General features: G+C 42.7%; 1 protein-coding gene and 1 pseudogene across 5 annotated transcripts in view; one reads left to right on the top strand and one right to left on the bottom strand.

Annotated features, from left to right (window-relative positions):
• Plek (pleckstrin) overlaps positions 1-21597 on the bottom strand; it is an 81044-nt gene that overhangs the window by 35784 nt on the left and 23663 nt on the right. For 4 of the 5 annotated variants that reach the window (XM_085829098.1, XM_085829100.1, XM_085829101.1 and 1 more), the window contains one exon: positions 1027-1283. The exons of the other annotated variant lie outside the window; for it this stretch is intronic. In XM_085829098.1, coding sequence (XP_085685224.1) covers positions 1027-1068 — 42 coding nt within the window. In that variant the 5' untranslated portion in view covers positions 1069-1283. The remainder of the gene's footprint in view (positions 1-1026; positions 1284-21597) is intronic. 5 annotated transcript variants of the gene reach the window in all.
• LOC110306349 (signal peptide, CUB and EGF-like domain-containing protein 3) lies at positions 3108-11381 on the top strand (annotated as a pseudogene).

The raw sequence follows: 21597 nt of genomic DNA, 5'->3' as shown, positions 1-21597 counted from the left end.
GCCTTGGAAATACATTAAGAGCTATAGAGTAAGACCCAAATATTGATTAACTAGCTATTTAATTAACTGCATTGAGTTTTAAAAAGATAAGAGCATCACTGGCTGCTCATGTGGTTAGAAAGCTTCTTGTGAAAGTTTAGTCAGAAGCAACATTTCTGAGCGGCTTCATGAACCCACTTGGCTCCATGAAGTGTGTTTGTGCACAGAGTATTGCCCACAGGATGCCAGCAGTCCCGATGTGTGAATTCACCAGTTAAGGAGCTTTCACAGCTCAAAGCACACAACACCAGCAGCACAAAGACTAGAAACAGCATCAAAATTCAGTTTTTCATAACACTAAGCTATTTTTGGCATTCTCACATTTCCACTTCTGTTCTTTAAGATGATGCATCTACCACTTTGGTGGACTGTTATACAAGTTCATTAAGTTGTGGGTAAAAGATTACAGCCAACACCCACCGTCACCACCTGGAACCACCTTCACACCCTTGAAACAGAAGCATAAGTGGGAGAACGCCCAAGAAATTAGCTATACTGTTTTGTCTGCTTGTTGCTCACACAAACACTGGCAACCCCTAACTCTTCTACAGCCCTGTCAATTTTAAATAAGAACTAAACAGTTCTCCAAGCAACTTTTCTAACAGAACAATTTGAGACTTTTCCCCCCCACCCCAACCCCAGAAGGCAATGTTTAGCTGTTGCAAAGTGTTTTAAATCATGAAAAACTAAATCTGGATTTTCATCGTCCACACCCTGAATGTTAGAATTCTCAGGCTCGTAAGGGCAAACTGTGCTGAAGCCCGAACTAGATTAATTCACTTTTAAGGGGGAAAAAGGGTGTAGGGGAACACATGAAGGCAGCCCCACCCCAATACACTGTCTGTATGATGCAATACTCTTTCATCCCAACCCAGTAGATCCAACCTGGAACATCCCTGGAAGGGATGGACAGCGAGTATGGAGCAAACACTAATCCCCTGTAAGCCCCTCTCTAAGCCCAGCCTTGTAAGTGAGCTCCCTACTTACCTTCTTCACAAGGTATCCCTCTCTGATCCGCTTTGGTTCCATGCCTGGTGGAGAGACACACGGGTCCACTCTTCAGACACGTCCTCTGAGGAGCTCAGTCTCCTCTGAAGGCTGAGGTGTTTGTGGGCTGCCCTTTTTACAGGGAGGTCTCTTTCACAATTTCTCTTCTGCTGGTGACTACGTGATGACATCCTTTTCCCCTCTCTGGGGTGACAAGTCAGAAAGAGGAACTAGATATCTGAACAGCCCATGCTTTCCTAATGATGGAAATAATAACGCACAGCTTAGTCAAATATTTACCCATATGTAAAAGTCCTGACCTAAAGAGAAAAAAAATGGTAAGAGATGAATAATAAAACTTTATCGCCTGAGACTGTCCTGCTTAGGAACAGCAGTTTCAATACTTCAGTTCTTGAAGTATTGAAAAAGTACTTAATAAAATGCCAAAACGATGTCTCCATCCCCACACTGGCATGTGGCCCAGCCAGTCAGGTGAGTGCTCACCACCCCACACACACCTCCACCCTGTCTTTGTTGTCCCTGCAAATCCTAGGAGTCCCAGCTGCTAAGAAAAATGAAATCATGAAATTTTCAGATGAGTGGGTGAACTGAAAAATATTATACTAATGTAACCCAGGCCTAGAAAGACAAATTGTCCCATTTCCTCTCTTGTTTATGAATCCTAGATCCAGATTGTTAGATTTGAATAAGTACCTTGTAGTCATCATAGAAGTCAGGAAAGTAGAAGGAGATCATCCAAGGGGGGTGGGGGACAGTGCACTCCAGAGATGGGTTTAATGGGATACAGGTGTTATCCCTTTTAATAGGAACAAGGAAAGGGGGAAGTGGGGAACCAGCTTTAAATAGGGAGAGAAGAAGAAAGGTAATTCAGAAGTAGAGGAGGAAGAAGAGACAAATAGCACTTGGGATGTTTGGAAAAGCCCTAAGGAAAACATTATTTCATATGGTTATTTTTATAAAAATACATATATGGTGTGTGTGTGTGGGGGGGCATTGAAGTGAAGTTGTGCCACAAAAGCCATAGACTATCTAACAAAAATCCCAGTGCCTGGCAGTCATGGGAAACCTCCCTTCAAATTGTTGGTCAGAGAGATCCAGAGATTTCTCAAAACAATAGAACAAAATGTGTTTGTATATACCTTTAATTCCAGCGCTCAGGAGGCAGGGACAGGAGGATCTCTGTGAGTTTGAGGCCAGCCTGGTCTATATAATGTGTTCCAGAATAGACAGAGCTACATGATGAGATCCTGTCTCAATGAGGGGACAGAAAATATATATTATAGCCATTTGCTATTATCCTTGGATGCCTCCCAGATATTGAAAGTATGATCCTATTGCTAAAGACAGTACATATTTCAGACACAGGACTTGGAAGGTTTGAGGTAGAACGTTGCAGGAAATCTCCTCCATGAGGACTCATGCTCACAGTATCAAAAGGTACTGTGCAAGGTGCCCAGGGAGAAAGGCTAATCAACAATCCTATTTAGCTTTACAGCCTGTGAAGCACAACAATGACCAGCCCAGCAAGATATCTCAGTGGTGCAGTAGTGGCATTTACATTTTGGAAGTAACCAACAACTGTCTAATTGGATTTAAGGCTCACATAACAGGGCAAAATTCATGCTTGGCACTGTAAACGTATTCAACTGCCCATTGCTGGACAGGTCTTAGACTCTGGGGGAAACATATACCTGCCAGTTTTCTAAATGTATTCTTAATCCTTACACCCACACATAAGTGTTGCTCTTGCCCCTCATCAAAGATGCTTCTTTCTACAGCAGACTGAGATCATTACAGAAATCTACAACTACTCAAATGCAAAGAACATCTGATCGTGAGGTTCCTTGCACCAACTGATGTATCTACAACACAAGTCCTAAACCTAAGACTCAGGGAACATTGTGGCAGAGGGGCAGAAATAATGTAAGAACCAAAAGACTAGGATGCCTACTGCTAAATAGTATCTTCTAGATGGAAGAGGGATGCTGCGCCTTTGAAATCTCAACAAGATGGTTGTTTAAATATATGATGCATATAATGATATCAGTTGATATACCAAAATGGATGGGAAAAGTCTCACAAAACCCCACTGCCCCCCAAAAGAAGAGCTCCAGTCATCCATGGCTGCTGGCATGGAGAATCAGAAGCCGTGTTCTCCAGGAATAAGCCCCATGACAGGTTAGCCTACCCAAGCTGTCAGACCTAAACACGGATATATAAAAGCAACACAAACACTAAATGGACTCAGTAGGATTTTATGAGTGTTTTTGTTGTTTTGGGGGTACTTGGGGGTTACAATAATAATATAGAGGAAGATGTCATCAAGTTGACAGGTTTGGGAAGAATATAGGAGAAATTGGGAGGGGAGAAAAGAGGGTAGAAATTATTTAAATACTGCTCATGTATGAAATTCTCTAAAAATAGAAAATAAATGCATCTTTCTAGGATACCAAAAGGACCTACTCTTAAGTGCATACCTGCTTCTACGCCAGGCACTATAGCAGATACACCAGGCACTATAGCAGATACGCCAGGCACTATAGCAGATACGCCAGGCACTATAGCAGATACACCAGGCACTATAGCAGATACATCAGGCACTATAGCAGATACACCAGGCACTATAGCAGATATACCAGGCACTATAGCAGATACGCCAGGCACTATAGCAGATACGCCAGGCACTATAGCAGATACGCCAGGCACAATAGCAGATACGCCAGGCACTATAGCAGATACACCAGGCACTATAGCAGATACACCAGGCACTATAGCAGATACACCAGGCACTATAGCAGATGCTGTTCATTCAACTTCATTTAATTTAGTTGCTAGAGAAACTAAATTAGTGGGGGAAGTACAGTATTGTTTCCTATTTATAAGGAAACGAGGACTCTGAGAAGAAAGTTGTTAGTCTCTGATTACACAGCTGGTAATAGCTAAAGCCAGAAGAGAAGGCACTTGCACCATGGTCCTCTCAGGGAATGAGAGCAGACTAAGGGAATAGCATTATTCCACCCCAGGTTTTACAGAAGAAATTCCTTCAATAGTATGTTTCAAACTTATTGGACTGAGTACTTATTTTTTAATCTATCTTTAATGACAGTTTATTGTGAATTAAAATAAAAGAAAGATGCCTAACAACCCCATACCTCAGAATGCAGCATATTTGGAAATAGGGTCCCCATAGATGAAAGTAGTTATGGAAAATGAGGTCAATCTTGGACAGAATGGCACCAAACTGTTCATATAAGGAAAAGAGACACGCAGAAAGGAAACCCCATTCTGAGCACAGAGGCAAGATTGTAGTGATAAGTTTATAATCCAAGGGATGCGAAGAGCACCAACTAGAAGACATAAGCAAGGGTGCCTTTCAGAAAACATGGCTTATTGTAGAAGCATAAGATAAGGCATTTCTGTGTTTTAAGCTACCTACTTAGAGATACTTGCTTATAGCTGCCTGAAAAAACTAAATGCAGTTTTGAAAAGCTAACATTCTAGAGAATAAGCCTCTATGATAATGGGAAAGTTACTTAGTCATTCACCCTAGGTTTTATCATTAGATTGCACCGAATCTTGGGCTACCTTTGACTCCCTAAATAGCCATTCTCTTTCTTATTTCTGCGTGGAAACTAACATCCTGTGACTGAGAGACAAAAACATTCTGTAACTTATCAACTCAGCCGACCATTATCTTCAACCAGCCCCAAACTAAAAATGTCACCAGGTAGCATCTAAGGACCCTAAGAAAGAGTCTCCCATCCTGTGTAACAAACATCTCTGCTGTTCTTGCTGATATATTTTTTGAAATGCCTTGATTTGTAACTCTCTTTGTTATGTTGTTATTATACAAATTCCAAAAACTGCTTCGATGATGGAAAAGTATACTCAGGAAGATCTAAATGAATGTTTGTGGACCATGTTCTCTCATAGTTGCTCCAGAATAAACCGTTGCTTCTATTCCTCATAGTTGGAAGCTGTTTCTTTTGATGACAGAGGCAAATGCGGATTTGCTGAAGAAAATAAGATGATTCAGAAACTTGAAGGAGGAATGAAGGCTGGTGTCTCAGGAAGGAAGGAAACAAAGTGTCTCTGGGCTTCTAGGGAACAAGAACTACCAGAATGTCATTTTAGGATACCAAAAAGACCGTGCATACCTGCTTCTATGCCAGGCACTATAGCAGATGTTTTTCATTCAACCTCATTTAATTTAGTCGCTAGAGAAACCCGTGGGGGAAAGTACAGTCTTGTTTCTTATAAATAACGAAACTAGGACTCTGAGAATAACTCTGAGGTGACTTCCAATCCCCACACAGTTTCTGAGTGCCAGGCTTCTGATAGGCCACAACTAACCTCGGATTCCATCCTCTGACCACTGAAGGGGCAGCATGACAACTGAACACACACAATAGACCCTGAACAGTAGAAAGAATGGACTGTTTCCCAAGAGTGAGCCCCAGGGGCTATAAGCACAGGAGGTAACGAGAAGAGGGAAAGGAATCTGAGAGCCTGCAGAGTTGGGAAGAAGCCATTTGACATTTCAAGGGGAGCCTTCCAGGTCATTCCCTTCCGTTTTCTGCACTGTTTCCAACAGCAGTCACTACTTCTATTTTCAGTGTTTTATACAAGTACTCACCACATAACATTTCAAAGGGTTGCTAACAGTTCTCCGTTACAGTGACATTAGTTAGAAATTATTAGAAAATATAGTTGGGTAAAAGAACATTTGGTACCTCTTGCACAAAACAGAAACATATAAAGATGGTGCTTCATTTTGTCTGTATTCAGACAGACAGTTTGTTATATCTAGAGACACAATGGAAGTCATCTCTCTTGAGCTTGCCTGTCTCAGTTCCTGGCTATTCATAAGTTTACTGGTTTCAGTTCCTGCTGGTTCTGATGTTTCCCTACTCAGCCTCCTCATGACTTCTTAGCAACACCTGCTGGTCAGTAAAGGAAATTCTCAACCAATGTCATTCAAGACTTCAATTTCTAGAAAATCATCCATTTCATCTAGATTTTCCAGTTTTGTTGAGTATAGGCTTTTGTAGTAGGATCTGATGAATTTTTAAAATTTCCTCAGCTTCTATTATTTCTCCCTTTTCATTTCTGATTCTGTTAATTTGGATACTGTCTCTGTGCCCTTTAGTTAGTTTGGCTAAGAGTTTATCTATCTTGTTGATTTTCTCAAAGAACCAGCTCTTTGGTTGATTCTTCGTATAGCTCTCTTTGTTTCTAATTGGTTGATTTCAGCTCTGAGTTTGATTATTTCCTGCCATCTACTCCTCTCGAGTGTGTTTTGAAGAAGGTACCATGACATGCTGAGAAGAAGGTATATTCTTTTGTTTTAGGGTGAAATGTTCTGTAGCTATCTGTTAAATCCATTTGGTTCATAACTTCTGTTAGTTCACTGTGTCTGTGTTTAGATGCTAAAACATATAACAAGGACCCATGCTCCACTATGCTCGTAGGATCCGTATCTATAATAGCCAGAAGCTGGAAACAACCCAGATGTTCCTCAACAGAAGAATGGATATGGAAAGTGTGGTGCATTTACACAATGGAATACTACTCAGCTATTAAAAATGACAACTAAATGAACTTTGTAGGCAAATGGATGGAACTAGAAAATACCATCCTGAGTGAGGTAACCCAGACCCAAAGTGAGTACATGGTATGTACTCACTGATAATAGGATATTAGCCCAACAGCTCAGAATACCCATGATACAACTCACAAAGCATATGAAGTCTAACAAAAAAGGAAGGACAAAGTATGGAGGCTTCAAATCCACTTATAAGGGGGAGCAAAATAATCATGGGAGGCAGAGGGAGGGAGGGGTCTAGGTGGGAGAGGGGAGGGGAAGGGAAAAAGGGGAGCAAGACCAGGTATGGAAGGAGACAGGTGAGAAGTCCAGAGGGCCTGGAGAACGAAAAAAATAAGTAGCAGTTGAGGTGGGGAACTTGGGGAACCCTTTTCACCAAATAGAGAGGGGGAAAAAATAACTTTACTGGAGGAAAATATGGCAAATATTTGCTCAGACAAGTCTAGCCTAGTGACAACCATTAATTTTAATAGTGGTTATTCAAGTTGGTAGAGGCAAATATTTTGATATCCAACACAGTGGACAGCTTTGAATGCAGCTGCAAGAAGGGCTACTAGCTTCTCATCAACGAAAGGAGTTGCCAGGATATAGATGAGTGCTCCTTTGATCGAACCTGTGACCACATGTGTGTCAACACCCCCAGGAAGCTTCCAGTGTCTCCGTCATCGAGGCTACCTTCTGTATGGTGTCACTCATTGCAGGGATGTGGACAAATGTAGCATCAATAAGGGAAGCTGCAGCTTTGGCTGCATCAACACCCCAGGCAGCTATCAATGTATGCCACACCCACTCCAGTATAGACTTCGTGGCAAATCCAAATCCATTTTTGGCCGCAGTCCTGAGGCAAAAAGTTTCACAGAAACTTGTCTCCTGGAGAGTCTCTGGTGTCTCATAACCAGATTTGTCCCTGCGATAGTGTGGAGGGTCTTGCATGCTTTCTTGCAGTATTTTCCTGGATAAGAGCTAGAAAACTCAGGGCTAGTTCAAAATAGTATACTTAGAATTCTCATTACAGGCATGAACGGCAACTTATATTACATAATAGTAGAAAGAAGGTGGGTTGTGGTTTAAGGAGAAACAAGGTTATTATATTATTCATGAAAAGGTTAGTAGAACAGAATTTCCCTCGCACATGCTTTTTCACTAGGTCCTGAGGAATAGCATGATTAGGTATTTACTAAGAGACCCCTGGTGGTGGGTTTGACAATAGACCAGAATTGCACCTGGGCATATTAGCCCTTTCACCTGGCTCCTGTGAATAGCTGATTTTAGATAGGGCTGATCTTATCTCAGTTGAAGACACTGTCTGGATCCTGCAAGCTTTCATGTATGCATTTCTCTGTTTTGTGTAAAGAGCCATTTTGCATCTCAATGTACCTTGGCTAATGTATCGCCCAAGTTTCTTGTTTTTCTTCTGTGTTATAAGTCTGATGCTCGCTTTGGGAAATTACATTCAGATACAGCACTCTCTCTGTGTTCCTGTCTGTTTTCACCAACTCCTTGCCCACCTGAGTACCGGGACCCTGAATTCCTCTGCAGGTTGAGAGACCCACTGAGTCCAGTCCTCCGAAAATGTACTTGCCCAGTAGGCCAGGGCCTCTTTCACTGGAACGGAAAGGATTGCACAGAACCAGTGAAGTGTCAGAGCAGTCCTGGAGCCTCAAAAGTCATGCTCAGCTGCAATCACCGGGCAAGAGGGATACTTGTGCTCTGACCTGGTCTGGTTCTTGCCAGATTCAGAGAACGGTTTCACTGTGAGCTGTGGTACCCTGAACTCTAAAGCTGCTCCAGCCCCAGTCATCCACCCTGGGAACAATACCATTTCCAGCTCTTGCCATGAGGCTGCAGTACTGCCCGTCAAGGATGCTAAATGTCTCCTGCATCTACAAAACAAAGACAAAGCAGAGGAAGCCAGAAGAATCCCTGGGCCAGCTAGCCCACAAGTCAGGCCTGGTAGCTAAGGACGGAGCAAAGCTAGTGGAGGTCTGCTGACCGAGGCAGCACCTAGCAGGCACCAAGTGTGGTCAGTGCCCACCTGGTCACCATTCAGAAGATGGGTTTAAGCCCTGCCAGCCATGCCCATGCAGCACCTATCAACCTGAAGCAGGATGAACCCTGTGCTTCCGCTGTGGCGGAGGCCTCACTACCAAGCACTAGGGGGCAGTCTCCTTCCAGGACTGCGACACCAAAGTCCTGTGCTCCCTGGGCCACTACTATAAAACACTAGCATCCATCGCTGTATTTGCTGTACAGTGGGCTCCTACTAGCTCGACTTCCGTCAGAACTTCTGCACCAACTGCCCAGAAAATACAAGCACTGACTTTGATGGCTGTACCAGTGTGGTCCAGTGTAAGACTCGGCAGTGTGGCGGGGAGCTAGGTGAGTTCACTGGCTACATCGAGTCCCCCAACAACCCGGGCAACTACCAGCCAGTGTGGAGCGCATCTGGAATAGCAACCCCCTACCCAAGCGCAAGATCCTCACCATGGTCCCCGAGATCTTCCTGCTACCTGAGGACGAGTGTGGGGATGTCCTGGTCAGGAGAAACTCCTCCCCGTTCTCCATCACCACTTAGGAGACCTGCCAGACCTATGGGTGTGCCATTGCCTTCACCGCCCGTTCCAGGAAACTCTGGATCAACTTCAAGATCAGAGAAGCCAACAGTGCTCAAGGCTTCCAGATTCCCTGTGTGACCTACGATGAGGGCTATGAGCAGCTGGTGGAAGACATAGTGCAGGATGGCCGGCTGTATGCCTCAGAAAACCACCAAGAGATCCTAAAGGCAAGTGAACAATCACTGTGGCACTGATGTAAATGGGCATGTATCAATGTGCAGGCAAAATTCTAAGTACTGGCATGCCTTTCTACTCCTGGCTTTGTGGATCATGCACTTTCTTCATTGCGGATTTCCAGATGAGAAAGTTAAAGAGCTTGTCCCATGATAGGTCTGGGCTCTGAACCCAGCTCACAGAACCAGAATCAGCATGCTGCATCACCCCTGGGGGAGGACAGGACCTCTGCCTTATCCATCAAGAGATGCAGAGAGGGTAAACTATGCAATGCGTTGTTTACTTTTTTGAGACAGAGTAAGAGTCCAGGCTGGCCTTGGACTCCAGGTTCCCCTGTTTCCAGCTCCTAAGTGCCAGATGGGATTACAGGCCCAGAGGAAAAGAAACATTCCTAATGTTGAGGAGCGAACACCACCTTGGATCTGTGGATCCTGATTTGAGTCTTGCCTGGCATGGTCCCAGCACTCAGGGGGCATAGGTGGGTGGATCTCAGAGTGTAAGGCCAGTCTGGTTTATATGTGAAGTTCTAGAATAGCCAGGGATATTCACTGAGACCCTTCCAGTGAATTTTTTTTTTACTTCACTGTTTTTAATTATGGCTATTTGTGTAGATATGTGCTTGGATTGCTAGGAGGCCAGAGGTGTCAGATTCCCTAGGGGATGGGAAACCACCCAGTATGGGTGCTGGGACCTAAACTCACATCCTTTGCAAGAACAGTATATGCTTTTAACCTCTGAGCCATCTTTCCAGTGCTGATCCATTATTTCAAATCAAATGTAGGTGGGTGTGATGGTGCACATATGACCCCGACTATTCAGAAGCTGAAGCAGAAGGAAATGTGTTCCAAACATAAACTAGACTAATTGAACGTGCTACTGGTGGGCCAAAGATAGAAATGTGGAAATCAAGCCTAGGTCCAGTGGCTCACACCTCTGATTCTAGTTATAATTCTGATTCAAAAGGCTGAGGCAGGAGGATGTCATGTTGTAGGTCATTTGGAGCTAAAAGTAAGTTCAAGGCCAGTATGAGCAACTTAGTGAGACTCTTATCTCAAGTAACAAGAGTGCTGAAGATAGAGCTAAATAATAGAATTGCTATTGCAGAGTAATAGAATATAATAGAATTCGATTATAGCAGTAATAGAATTGCTAACAATAGGACTGCCTAGGAGCTGAAGAGTCAGCTCAGCAGGGTTCAGTCCCAGTGCCCACACACTGGCTCATAACCATCCATAACTCCAGTTCCAGGGAATCTAACACACTTCTGACCTCCTCAAGTATCAGGCAGGCATGTGGTGCACATATATACACACAGGTGAAATACATATAAAATAAGTAAATCTAGGAGGAAAAAAGTATACTAGCCTAGTGTGTCTGAGGGCCTAGTATTATATGAACAAAAGGAAGGAATAGACCAGCCATTGGAATAGCCCAAGTGAAATATTACAGTGGCTTCACTCTGCATGGAGGCTGTGGGGCTGGCAAGCTGGTCAGATGATGCTGGGCATATACTGAAGGCAGAGCCAACAGCTGGCTGTAGCTGAGAGGCTACGGGGTCAAGGGTGGCTCCATAGGCCGGACCTGAGCAGCAGGAAACTAGACCTGTTGCTAACTGAGCTGCGGGATTGTAAAGGAGCAGACGGTAGGAACAGGAGGCCAGGGCTCGCCTCTGGGCATGCTCAGTGTGAGTCGTTCTTAGACACGAAGAGGGGCTGTTCAGTATTCCTTTCCCCCCACAAGCCACTGAAGCTGACAACTGCCACCTGCCATCTTCTGCAGGAAAAGAAGCTTATCAAGGCGTTCTTTGAGGTCCTGGCCCACTCTCAAAACTACTTCAAGTACACAGAGAAACACAAGGAGATGCTGCCAAAATCCTTCACCAAGCTACTGCGCTCCAAATTCTCCAGCTTCCTGAGGCCTTACATATAGTGCCTGTGGGCCGCAAGACCCAGTTTCAGAGCTCCCACCTCCCTAACCTCAGGCAAGAAGCTGTCCTCTCTTCTTGGAGGAAAAGTATCACTACACCAGGCGCTTTCCTTCTGCCTTTCTAGTTACCTTGTCTTTGTTCTGTCTCTCCTGGAAGTCATTCAGTGCTGTCTCTGTCCATCCCAGAGGTGAAGAAATAGATATGCTCTATTCCTCTACCATTATAGCATGGTGCCTTATTAGCCAGGAGTCAAAGCATCCCCTCCACGGCCCCTGTGCTCCCCATAGTGGTTCTTCACAGCCCAGAGTCCTGCCAAAGAAGCCTTCGACATAGCAGCTTTGTGCCCATGCCAGGCTCCTGGGGCACACAGTTTGAGCCCTGGGATGCCCACACAGTTAGCGTTCTCATCTGTAGAGCTTGCTCTTGTCTGCCTGGGGCTGACTCCATAGGGTTTACAAGTGATCCATACCACTGGGATGGTAAACCCCTGCCGGATAAGGGTGAACAACAGACGGGGGGACCCCAGACATACTAAGCTCTCAGATAGCTCTGCAGAACAGAAAGCATATTTTTTTAAAACATTGCCTAAAACAGAAAAAAAAAAAGAAAAGAAAAGAAAATGTGTCACCTAAAGGAGTTTCCTGCAGAACAAGTGGAAGCCAGCCTCAAACACTAACCCTTTTCTTGCCAGTTCTCCCTGCCCAGCCATGCCCTCACCCTACCTAAGGGCTCCCTGGGCTACCTAAGTGCTGTGCTTAAAGAAGCCTGGCTGTTGACCCTCCAAGCCTAGACCGTGCTCCATGGTTGGTTTTCCCTTATAGCCCCAGGTGGCCTGTGGGCTCCACCAAAGAGGACCCCACTCCGCAGCCAGCCAGGAGTTGTCTACCTCTAGCCTCAGACTGTGGGCAGCAGGAGGACGGTGTGTGTGAATGCCCTTGGCAAGCTGCCTGCCCACCTCCTCCACATCTGAGAAGTGCAAACATTTTGAGTCTTTCTATGTCGCCTAGAGGAAGGAGGGGTTTTGTTTGTTTGTTTGTTTTTCCTTTCAGAATAACCCTATTTATAGTTGCCCAGGAGAGAAGGGTGTGTAGGGGGTGGAGGAACAGCAGTTTGACTGTCAGGAGCCTTAAGCGCTAGAGCATCTCATCTGTCTCAGTCCTACCTGAGGCCACACAGAACTTCAGAGCCCTCAGCGGTGGTGAGCTAGGGCAATCCCTCAGAAGCGCCCAAAGCATAGGAGGCTAGCTCTGGTAACTTGATGGAGCAGGAGGAGGAGGCTTCCTGACTGAGCCAATCCTGCCTGCCAGATGGACTTCATCAGGAATCTTGCCAGTAGGGACAACCTCTCTCTTTCCTGCCTTCATGCTCTCCCCTGACACGGCATGGAAGGGGCTCGGGATAAACTCTATGGGTGGTCAGTGCAGGGTCCCAAGACAACCAGAGAAGGGCTGGAGCAGCCTAGAATTGGACAGTTATCCGTGTATGAAGCTGGTGAAGGACAAGAACCAGACATGTGCCTGAGTCTGGCCACCTGCCTCTTGGAGCTTATGCCAAACCTGTTTTGATTACTATTTTTCAAAAGGAAAAATCGAGTCTGTGCCCGAGCCTGGGTTCTGTGTATGCTCCACCTTTAACCCAGATGCTGCCTGTAAAGTCTCGAATTGTTCCTTCTCATTCCCCAAGGCCTTAGTCCTGGACATCCACCAACGACGCCTCAGGTCCAACTCCAGGTAACTGCCAAGAGATTCAGCTACCAAATAGTCTGACCCACACACACACCAGCCAACAGAAGACAAAGCTAGCTTCCTGGACACCTTAGCCAACACGGTGGGGGTCAGAGAACTATTGCAAAGCCATTGAATGGCTTCATACAAGTGGGGTGAATGGGTATTTAATGGGGATGTCTGTGCTTCCCCAGAAGTGCCACAGAACAGCCTGAATCAACTTTGACCATCCTACTAAAAGCACGGACAACTCTGTGAGTCCTCTCTCCCTGCTACTTTGCCCAGCTCCTGGAAAGCCACACACTGAGAGAGCCTCCCAGTGTATGTCCTTAGGGTATGACTTCTCCACACTTCCCTGTCTCACCATACATGCACGGATGATTCCTCTAATCATTTATTCTATGGCTGATGGGGCAGCATGTGAGACCCATCGTATGGAGAGAACTGGCCACTAGACTTAGCTGATATCAAGATGGATGGAGCTCAAGCAATGACTTGCTACTGTCAACCAAGTTGGTAGTGAGGAATCCAGGCAGAGCTGTTATTGAACTTACAGGGGATACTGGCCCTGAGGGCCTCACTCTGGGGGCTGAGCGGGTTGAAGGAGTTAAGAACTCAGGGACTTTCTAGGACTGCATGGGTTAGCCAAAAAAGGTTCCAGGAGGAAGTAGGGGGATGGGAAGATGGTGTGAACAGGAACTCTTCGTGAACTGACCCAGAAGCTTCTCTGTGGGTAATGGTGCTTTCGAGGTCATGTAACCATGGCACCTCATCCATCTTAGCACAAGACCTTCCCTGAAGTGAGTCCCAATGTGGGAAGCCACCTCCAAAGTGCTCCAAGCAACACCAAGTGACGAATGTCAAGCAGGCACTGAGATCTTCAGCAGCACCTCGATACCTCTTTAGCCTCTGCCTCTATTTGTGTCATCAGCCCAGCCAATCGTCAAGTCTGAGGTGATTAGGAGAAAGCCAACCAGGGCCTGGACGTTAGCTGCCCATCCTATTCCTTCCGTGATCCTTCAAGGACTGCCGGCGGCCTCACTATGCTCATTTCCATGTGGAGGTGGAGGTGGGAAAGACAGGTTTATTGCTTCAAGTTCAGCGATACAGTCTGGGCTCTGGCTCCTACGAGTCTTTGTGAATCTGAGGAGTGTCCATGTGTGTGTCTGAGATGAATCCTAAGTGGATTAGAAAATCATATCTCAGTATGTATTTAAAAAGCTTATAGCACATTTAAGGGTCTGTATCTGCTGCTGAGCTTCAGAGCAGGGGAGCAGAGGCCAAATGTAACTGACCCCAAGCAGAACATGGTGCCCTGCCTGATTTCTTTCTTAAGTAGACACCACGAAGGAAACCTTTACATCAGACCTGTCTCAAAGCTGGCACACTCTGTCTTTCCACCATTATTTGGACTAGGAATCCTTTGGGAACTAGAAAAACTAGAAGCCCCGTCCTAAGATCAGTTTACCAAGACAAAACAATGGTACCAGTTTGAACAAGCTCAAAATGTTGTCTTATGTGAGTCAAACTTTCAGAAAATAATTATCACGTGGACCTTTTTTTCTTTTTTAATGCAGAAGAAAATCTTTACTGCCTTCCACTGTGTCCCATACAGCAAGCATCTCAGTCGACAATAGACAGCAGCAATGTGGTACACAGAGTATTTTGCATTTGGAGAAAAATATGTTTCTGAACTTGTAAAAAGGAATGTTCGGGTTTTGTATTGTCTTTTTTATATTTTTAAAATACTAAATGACAAAAATAAAATTATCAATAGTGGCTATCTAGTAATGACAAATGTGGCGTACTAATGTAAATGCTAATAATGAAAAAACTGGTTTGAGAACTCTATGCTATCTAATTGTCTATGGATCTGAGCTATTCTGTGAAGGCTTATTTTCATAGAAAGAATGTATGAACCATATTCAACTCTTTTTGATTATGTATAGCTGGAGGTTGTCATACAAGCATTTTATGTGATTCTCTTCACAGTACATCTGCTCAGGAAGGTTTGCCATAGGAACTATGGACAGTAATTCTTCAACACCTAAGAGCTGCTGAGACAAAGATGAGCCTTTTAATAACTGAGTCTTTACCAAGTTCAAAATTTTAAATCTGAAAATAAGTTAAGCCAGCATCTGTCATAGACTAAAACACCAGACTCCTGAGATGGATGCTGAGTGGTTCCTTTGGTCTTGTTTGAAATTTCTATGGATTGTAATTATAGAGATCATGACAGTTGAGTGGGAATTGGTCACAATGGAATCCTGAAAAGAATAATTAGAATCAGATTATTGATAGCATTAACAATATGAAAAGGAGTTCAAGTCTCTTCCTTTTCGAGAGACTCACCAAAGGATTAAATTTATGAAAATTTTCCAAAATGAAAAATGAGTATTTAAATTTTGTTATGTTCTTTAACAATACCAACTAATGTTTTGGAAGTAACAACACCAACAACAAAAACAGATATCCAATTTGAACTCTGATAAAGTACGAAAAAGTAACCCTTGAATTCTCAGTTGAAAGCAGAGTAGACTGGTTTACTCGACTACATTTCTTATAGATCCCAGGCTCAGTAGCATCAATTAGCTTGTCCCGCCTACATTAATTAGCTGTCAAGAAAATGCCATATGGACATGTTCATAAGCCAATCTGATGGGGTCAATATTTCTATGTAGTTTTCCTCTTCCAAGAGGACTCTAGTTAGTGATAAATTGATAAAAATCTAATTAACACAACCAACTGTCAAATCCAAACACAAATATATCACTGTTAAGCTATAACATATTTTTACTTTTTTATCCCCAAAATCTCGTGTTCATATTACTATATAAACTATACTACAACTTTAAAAGTTTCACTGTCTTTAAATGATTTCAAACACTGAAAAGGCCGAGTTCTCATAAAAAATTCAAAATCTCTTAACTGTGGACACATGTAAAATAAAACACAAGTTATCTACATTCTTATTCTAAGATAAGTAAAGCACAGTTACAGTCAAGTCAAAGGAAACCACGTATCCGGAGGTATAAAAAGCTCAATGTCTGACATCTGAGACTCACTTGAGATTGATTACCTGTCTTTCAAAGTGCTTGAGGAGACCCACATCTCCAGCTCTGCCATCCATAGCATACACACAGATTGTCAAGTACAATCAGACAGGCTCTACCCAACCCTTCCACTGTCTTTAACAGTCATTCTATAGTCATGACATCTCCAGTATGCTAAGGTTTCCACTACAACTGAGGCTATCCCTTCAACAATGGCCTATTCTGGGTTGTTCATGAACTCAGATTCTGCCAACATAGTGCCAAGTCTCAGCCTCTTTTTATGATCTTCAATCCAGCGGTTTCACTGCAACTGAGGAAAATGAAATTATCAGAAAAATGAGTGGGACTAGAGAAATTTATACAGAGTGAGGTAATTCAGTCCCAGTAGAAACATGTTGCATGTTAATTCATATGTGTAAACTAACCTTAAAGTGTTCTATTTCTGTTTGAGTAGCATAGAGAAGTCATAAAGCAAAAAAGTGACATTGAGAGAGGGGAAAGAAGCTTTTAGGGAGGGTACATATAGAGAGAATATATGTGATACAACAGAGTTGCAAATACTTGGTGTCAAAAAATTGAAGTAGGATGAAAATGGCGGAAAGAAGGAGGGTAAGTGGCAAAGAGAATTAATGGAAACTAAGGATTATAAAAGCTCTATTATAAGCTAATTTTAAAATGCAATTTTTTAAAAGCTTAAACTTCTTATAAGGTACCCTACATGGATATATAATGCAGATCTCAGAAGCCATAGGCTATTAAGTGAAAAGTCTCACTGCCATATATATCTTTCTACGCTCTGTACCTTGTCAGGGAGGTCCACAAACTGACACAAGCTTTTGTAATTGCTCTTTGTTTCCCACAAGAACAATATGATAAGACCCCATTTCTGAAGATACCAAAAACCTTTATTACAAACTGTAGGAAATTAACTTGGAACTGAGAAGGAAGCTTTCTCCTTGTTGGCTACCTATATATAGCTAGAAGATGCTATTCATCCTTCTGGAAGAGACAAGCCATCAATGACCTAAAATTATTTGGAACACTATGAGCTATAGTATCAACCTTCCAGGCAATCTTCCCAGGTGCCCACTGGTAAAATAATGACATGGTTGCCATGGGGTAACTTACTTCTTCTTTCTGCTTAGATTGGATGTCTGCTTCTCAAGAGGGAAGTTACAACTTGTTCTGTCAATCTAGTCAAAAGCCCATATATGGGGAGGTCCTAGACCCTTAAAGGCAACTTTCTGTCATTTCACTAAATGGACGTGGTATCAAACTGCTTTGTAAACACTTTTGTTTCTAATCATGGCCTAATGCTTCTCTCTGTCTTATTCATAGATGCTTTTCTGCAGCAGGTGATGGTTAACACAGAGACCCACACCTGAAAGTGCTGAGGATAAGCAAGTATTGAGTTCTCATCCCTAAACAAGACATGTATATAACCTCCAAGGCTCAGAGAACATTATGTAAGAGGGGCAGAAAATGCAGACTGCTGCGAAATACTATCTTCTGAACATGACATGACCATTGTACTCCTGAAATCACAGCAATTGATTGCACAAGACAAAACCCATCACAGTCTATCATCCATGGTTGATATGCTCATGACCCCTCAATGAGGAGCTAATGGCTGTTATTTGTTGCTGGTGTAGGGAAAATCCTTTCCTTTAGTACTATAGCCATAAGTCACTAGTCTCTGTGCCAGTAAATAAGCCCTCACCCTTGCTCATGCAAGCAGCCCTTATTAAACTCAACAGTGACAAGAAAGTAGTAGGGAAAGGACTTGTGAACAGAAGGGGTTCTATGGGGGTGGGAAGTATGAGAGAAGCATGTGAGGGTGAGATGAGCAAAATGCATTACATGCACTTAGGAAATTGTCAAAGAATTAAAATGTAAATGAATGCTTAAAAGAAGAAAGGAAACACGGTGTGTTATACCACTGTCTCTGGTTTCACAGAGTTATCTGCTGAATCTCCAAAATACTCAGAAGACACTGAAGGGGGCCAGAGTTGTCATCACGGAAAGTTCACCACGTGCGCCCGATGCTGTGATAAAAGATGTTCCCCAGGCTCACACAGCCAGGGACATATCTCTACAGCTGCATGGTGGTCACTAGATACTAAGGATGTCTTGATTCTTCCACGTTTTGAGACAAGTGATTTCATAAAACCAGCTTCCTAGGACACATCTGCTTGGAGCTCCAGGTATCACTTGCCCGTCTTACATTTCCTGTTCACATCCACATGAGCTAGTGGGATTAAGTGCAGCTGAGGTCACTGAAAGATTTTTTAAGTAAGCTATTTTAGAAGCTACTGACATCATCAGCTCAAATCTAGTATTCCTGGGTCAGCACCTCATGCTCCTCACAGCAACAACAGTCATGGTTTTAGCTTATTATTGCTTGACTGCAAAGGACCACGGAGATCTGGGTGTGGTCACCAGGCACTGGCGAGACCTAGTAGTGAGACTCACAGAAATCGATGAGTTTCTTCCCAAATGAATCCCAATGAAATGAAACATCAGAACATGACTTGATTATGAAAATATTACAATGCTAACATTTAAAACATGTATACATAATTTATTGTTATTCAAGTCACTAATTCCTTTAAAGATACTGTATGGGGGAAAAGTTAATAGTTGGATTTATTTAAATAGTTATCAAATACAGTTGCAAAGACTCCACTGGATGACCTGTGAGTTTCTTTCCCATTCCTAGATTCTGCAAGTCCCATGAAGTGGTGTTCCCTAATTTTAATCTCATTTAGTCCCCTCAATTTAATGAGGTAACGATTACCATTGTCTTATAGTTGGGGCAGCAAGATGAGAGAAGTTAACTAACTTGCCAAAAGAAGCACCATTCAGAAGGATGAAAAGTGAGACTTGGCTGAGCTCTGCCTCACTCCAGAGATTACAGACTCAACAATGCCTGACATGATGTCACCTCTAGGCTACCTTGATTGGCACCCAAGATAAATGATTCATGACATTGACATTGGCTCCCCCAAATCCACCTGTCCACGGAGTAAATAAAGCTCTCTTGAGCTTTTAGTTTTTGCATGGTATTTCTAACTAGGAAAGGAAGTACGTACATACATACATACATATATACTATGGACAGCACTCAATAAAATATTCTAGAATAACTTAGATTTTGTATTTAGCAGAGATTTTTTTATAGATTTTTATGGCACAGAGTTTTTAATCTCTTAACAAATCTCAGGAAAAGAAATAAGTCTTTACTCCAAAGTAGAAAAGATCCTCATTCCAAAACTGTCACAACAATAGGAGGCATGTAGAAAGTTTTAGTCATTCATAAATAAAACTTGGAAAATCTGAGAACACACATGTGCACACACACATATCTCAGGACATAATCCTTTAAACATTCCGCTGTGTAAATTCATTCCACAGACTGAGACAAACGTTGAGTTTTTGGCAAAGTTTTAGAGTGTGTATTCTAGGATATATATATATATATATATATATATATACACTCTGAAGTATAGTCAAATTATTATTCAACAAATGATGGCATTTCAGTGGTTAATCTTTAAAACACTTTCTTGCACAAATGACAAATAATGTATAGGAGTTAGATGTCTGTCTTTTTCACTATAAGTTCCAAATGGCACTTAACATTGGGCTGATATTAGTAAAATTCTGTAAAAATAATAATAATAACAATTAAAAAAAACAGGCAGGATTCAGGGCAGTCCTTTTATGTTTCAAAATGAATCTTATGTTCCTCTTCCTGGTTAATGCAAACTGCATTTGTATCACAGAAATCAGTAGCTGGACCACTAATATTCACATGTTTTTGTCACCAACCTATTTCTGTTGATAAAATTAATTTAGCACAAAGCACAGTCTCATTCTGTCTCACCATGTTTCAGATGGTAATTCCAACTAGTGATGAGAAAATGTATCCTGTAAAGCAGACTGAATCAACAGCATTCAAAATAGGATCTGGCATATATTAATAGCAGCGTGTGCATGCGTGTGTGTGTGTGTGTGTGTGTGTGTGTGTGTGTGTGTGTGTGTGGATAATGATTATAGGAGAGAGAGAGAGAGAGAGAGAGAGAGAGGATGGACAGACAGGTTTTATTTTATTTTGTTTTATTTTGCTTTGTTTTGTGTTCTTTTGAAATTAAATGTTTCTGTGTAACCTTGACTGCACTGGCACTCACTCTGTAAATCAGGCCTGCATCAAACTCAAATATCTGCCTGCTTCGGATTCCCATGATCTAGGATACATCATCACCACACTCAGCCAATATATAATTTAAATAATGAATGAATAAGATAAGATCCAAGGTGAAGAATGGTAAGACTGCATGCTTCTAATCCCCTACTGCACAGGCAGTTACCTCTTCACTGATATTATACCCTTAAATTACATTAATATTTCATTAGCTATTTGAGAATTTCATACATTATATGTTGAACATGTTCTTCCCCTTTCCCACCTCCTTCCAGATACATCCCCATCACACCCACCCAATTTTGCATCCCCATAAAAATTTTTAAAAAACACCAAGACCTATTAGTGTTGCTTATATAGTGTTAACTGTGTGGCCATCCTATTAGTGTTGCTTATACAGTGTTAACTGTGTGGCCATCCTATTAGTGTTGCTTATACAGTGTTAACTGTGTGGCCATCCTATTAGTGTTGCTTATACAGTGTTAACTGTGTGGCCATCCACTGGAGCATCTTAGACCTACTAAAGACCATAACCTTAAAGAAAGCTAACTCATCTTCCCTCACCAATTTCTCTTCAGCTAGAGCCACCTCCCCCACCCTCAACGGATTTTGTCCAGCTTGGGTTTTCACAGATTCTGTGCAAGTTGTCACAACTGCTGTGAGGTCATACATGTAACAGCCTTATTATGTCTGGAAAATACTGCTTCCTGGAGTCATCTACCACCTCTGGCTCTTATACTCAGTCTTTCTTCCCCCTCTTCTAAAACCACCACAGAGCCTGGGGAGGAGAAGCATGTATAACATAGAAGTCCAAGTTCTCTATTCCAAATAGGAACTTCTTTAATGAGAGTTGAGTGGTATAACAATAGCCATTAGGAGTTGATTTAGTGCTTTGTCCCATTAGTAGAATGATAGTAGTAGGTTCTTCCCTGGGCCCAATGACCCTCCATATCTTGGTTCATAGCCCTGATAATTATGCCAGGAATAGGTTCCCTCTTGTAGAACTGGCCTTAAAGCCAATCAGAAAGTGGTTGGTTACCCCCATGACATCCATATCACTATTATACAGTAGGGATATCTTGCCAGGAAGGCTGTTATTAGAACTTGTCATGCAAATTCTGCATATTTATTTATATGTTGGTGAGGTATGTGTGTATATGTGTGAGTGTATACATGTTATGGTGTTCATGTAAATGAGAAAAACAACTTGCAAAATTAATTTCTTTTTTGACCATTAGAATTCTGAGG

The sequence above is a fragment of the Mus caroli genome, unplaced genomic scaffold (genome assembly GCF_978045245.1).
Source record: "Mus caroli unplaced genomic scaffold, Mus_caroli_1 scaffold_13, whole genome shotgun sequence".
Classification (NCBI taxonomy): domain Eukaryota; kingdom Metazoa; phylum Chordata; class Mammalia; order Rodentia; family Muridae; genus Mus; species Mus caroli.
Note: the sequence above shows the minus strand (reverse complement) of the source record. Positions and strands in the feature narration are given on the sequence as shown.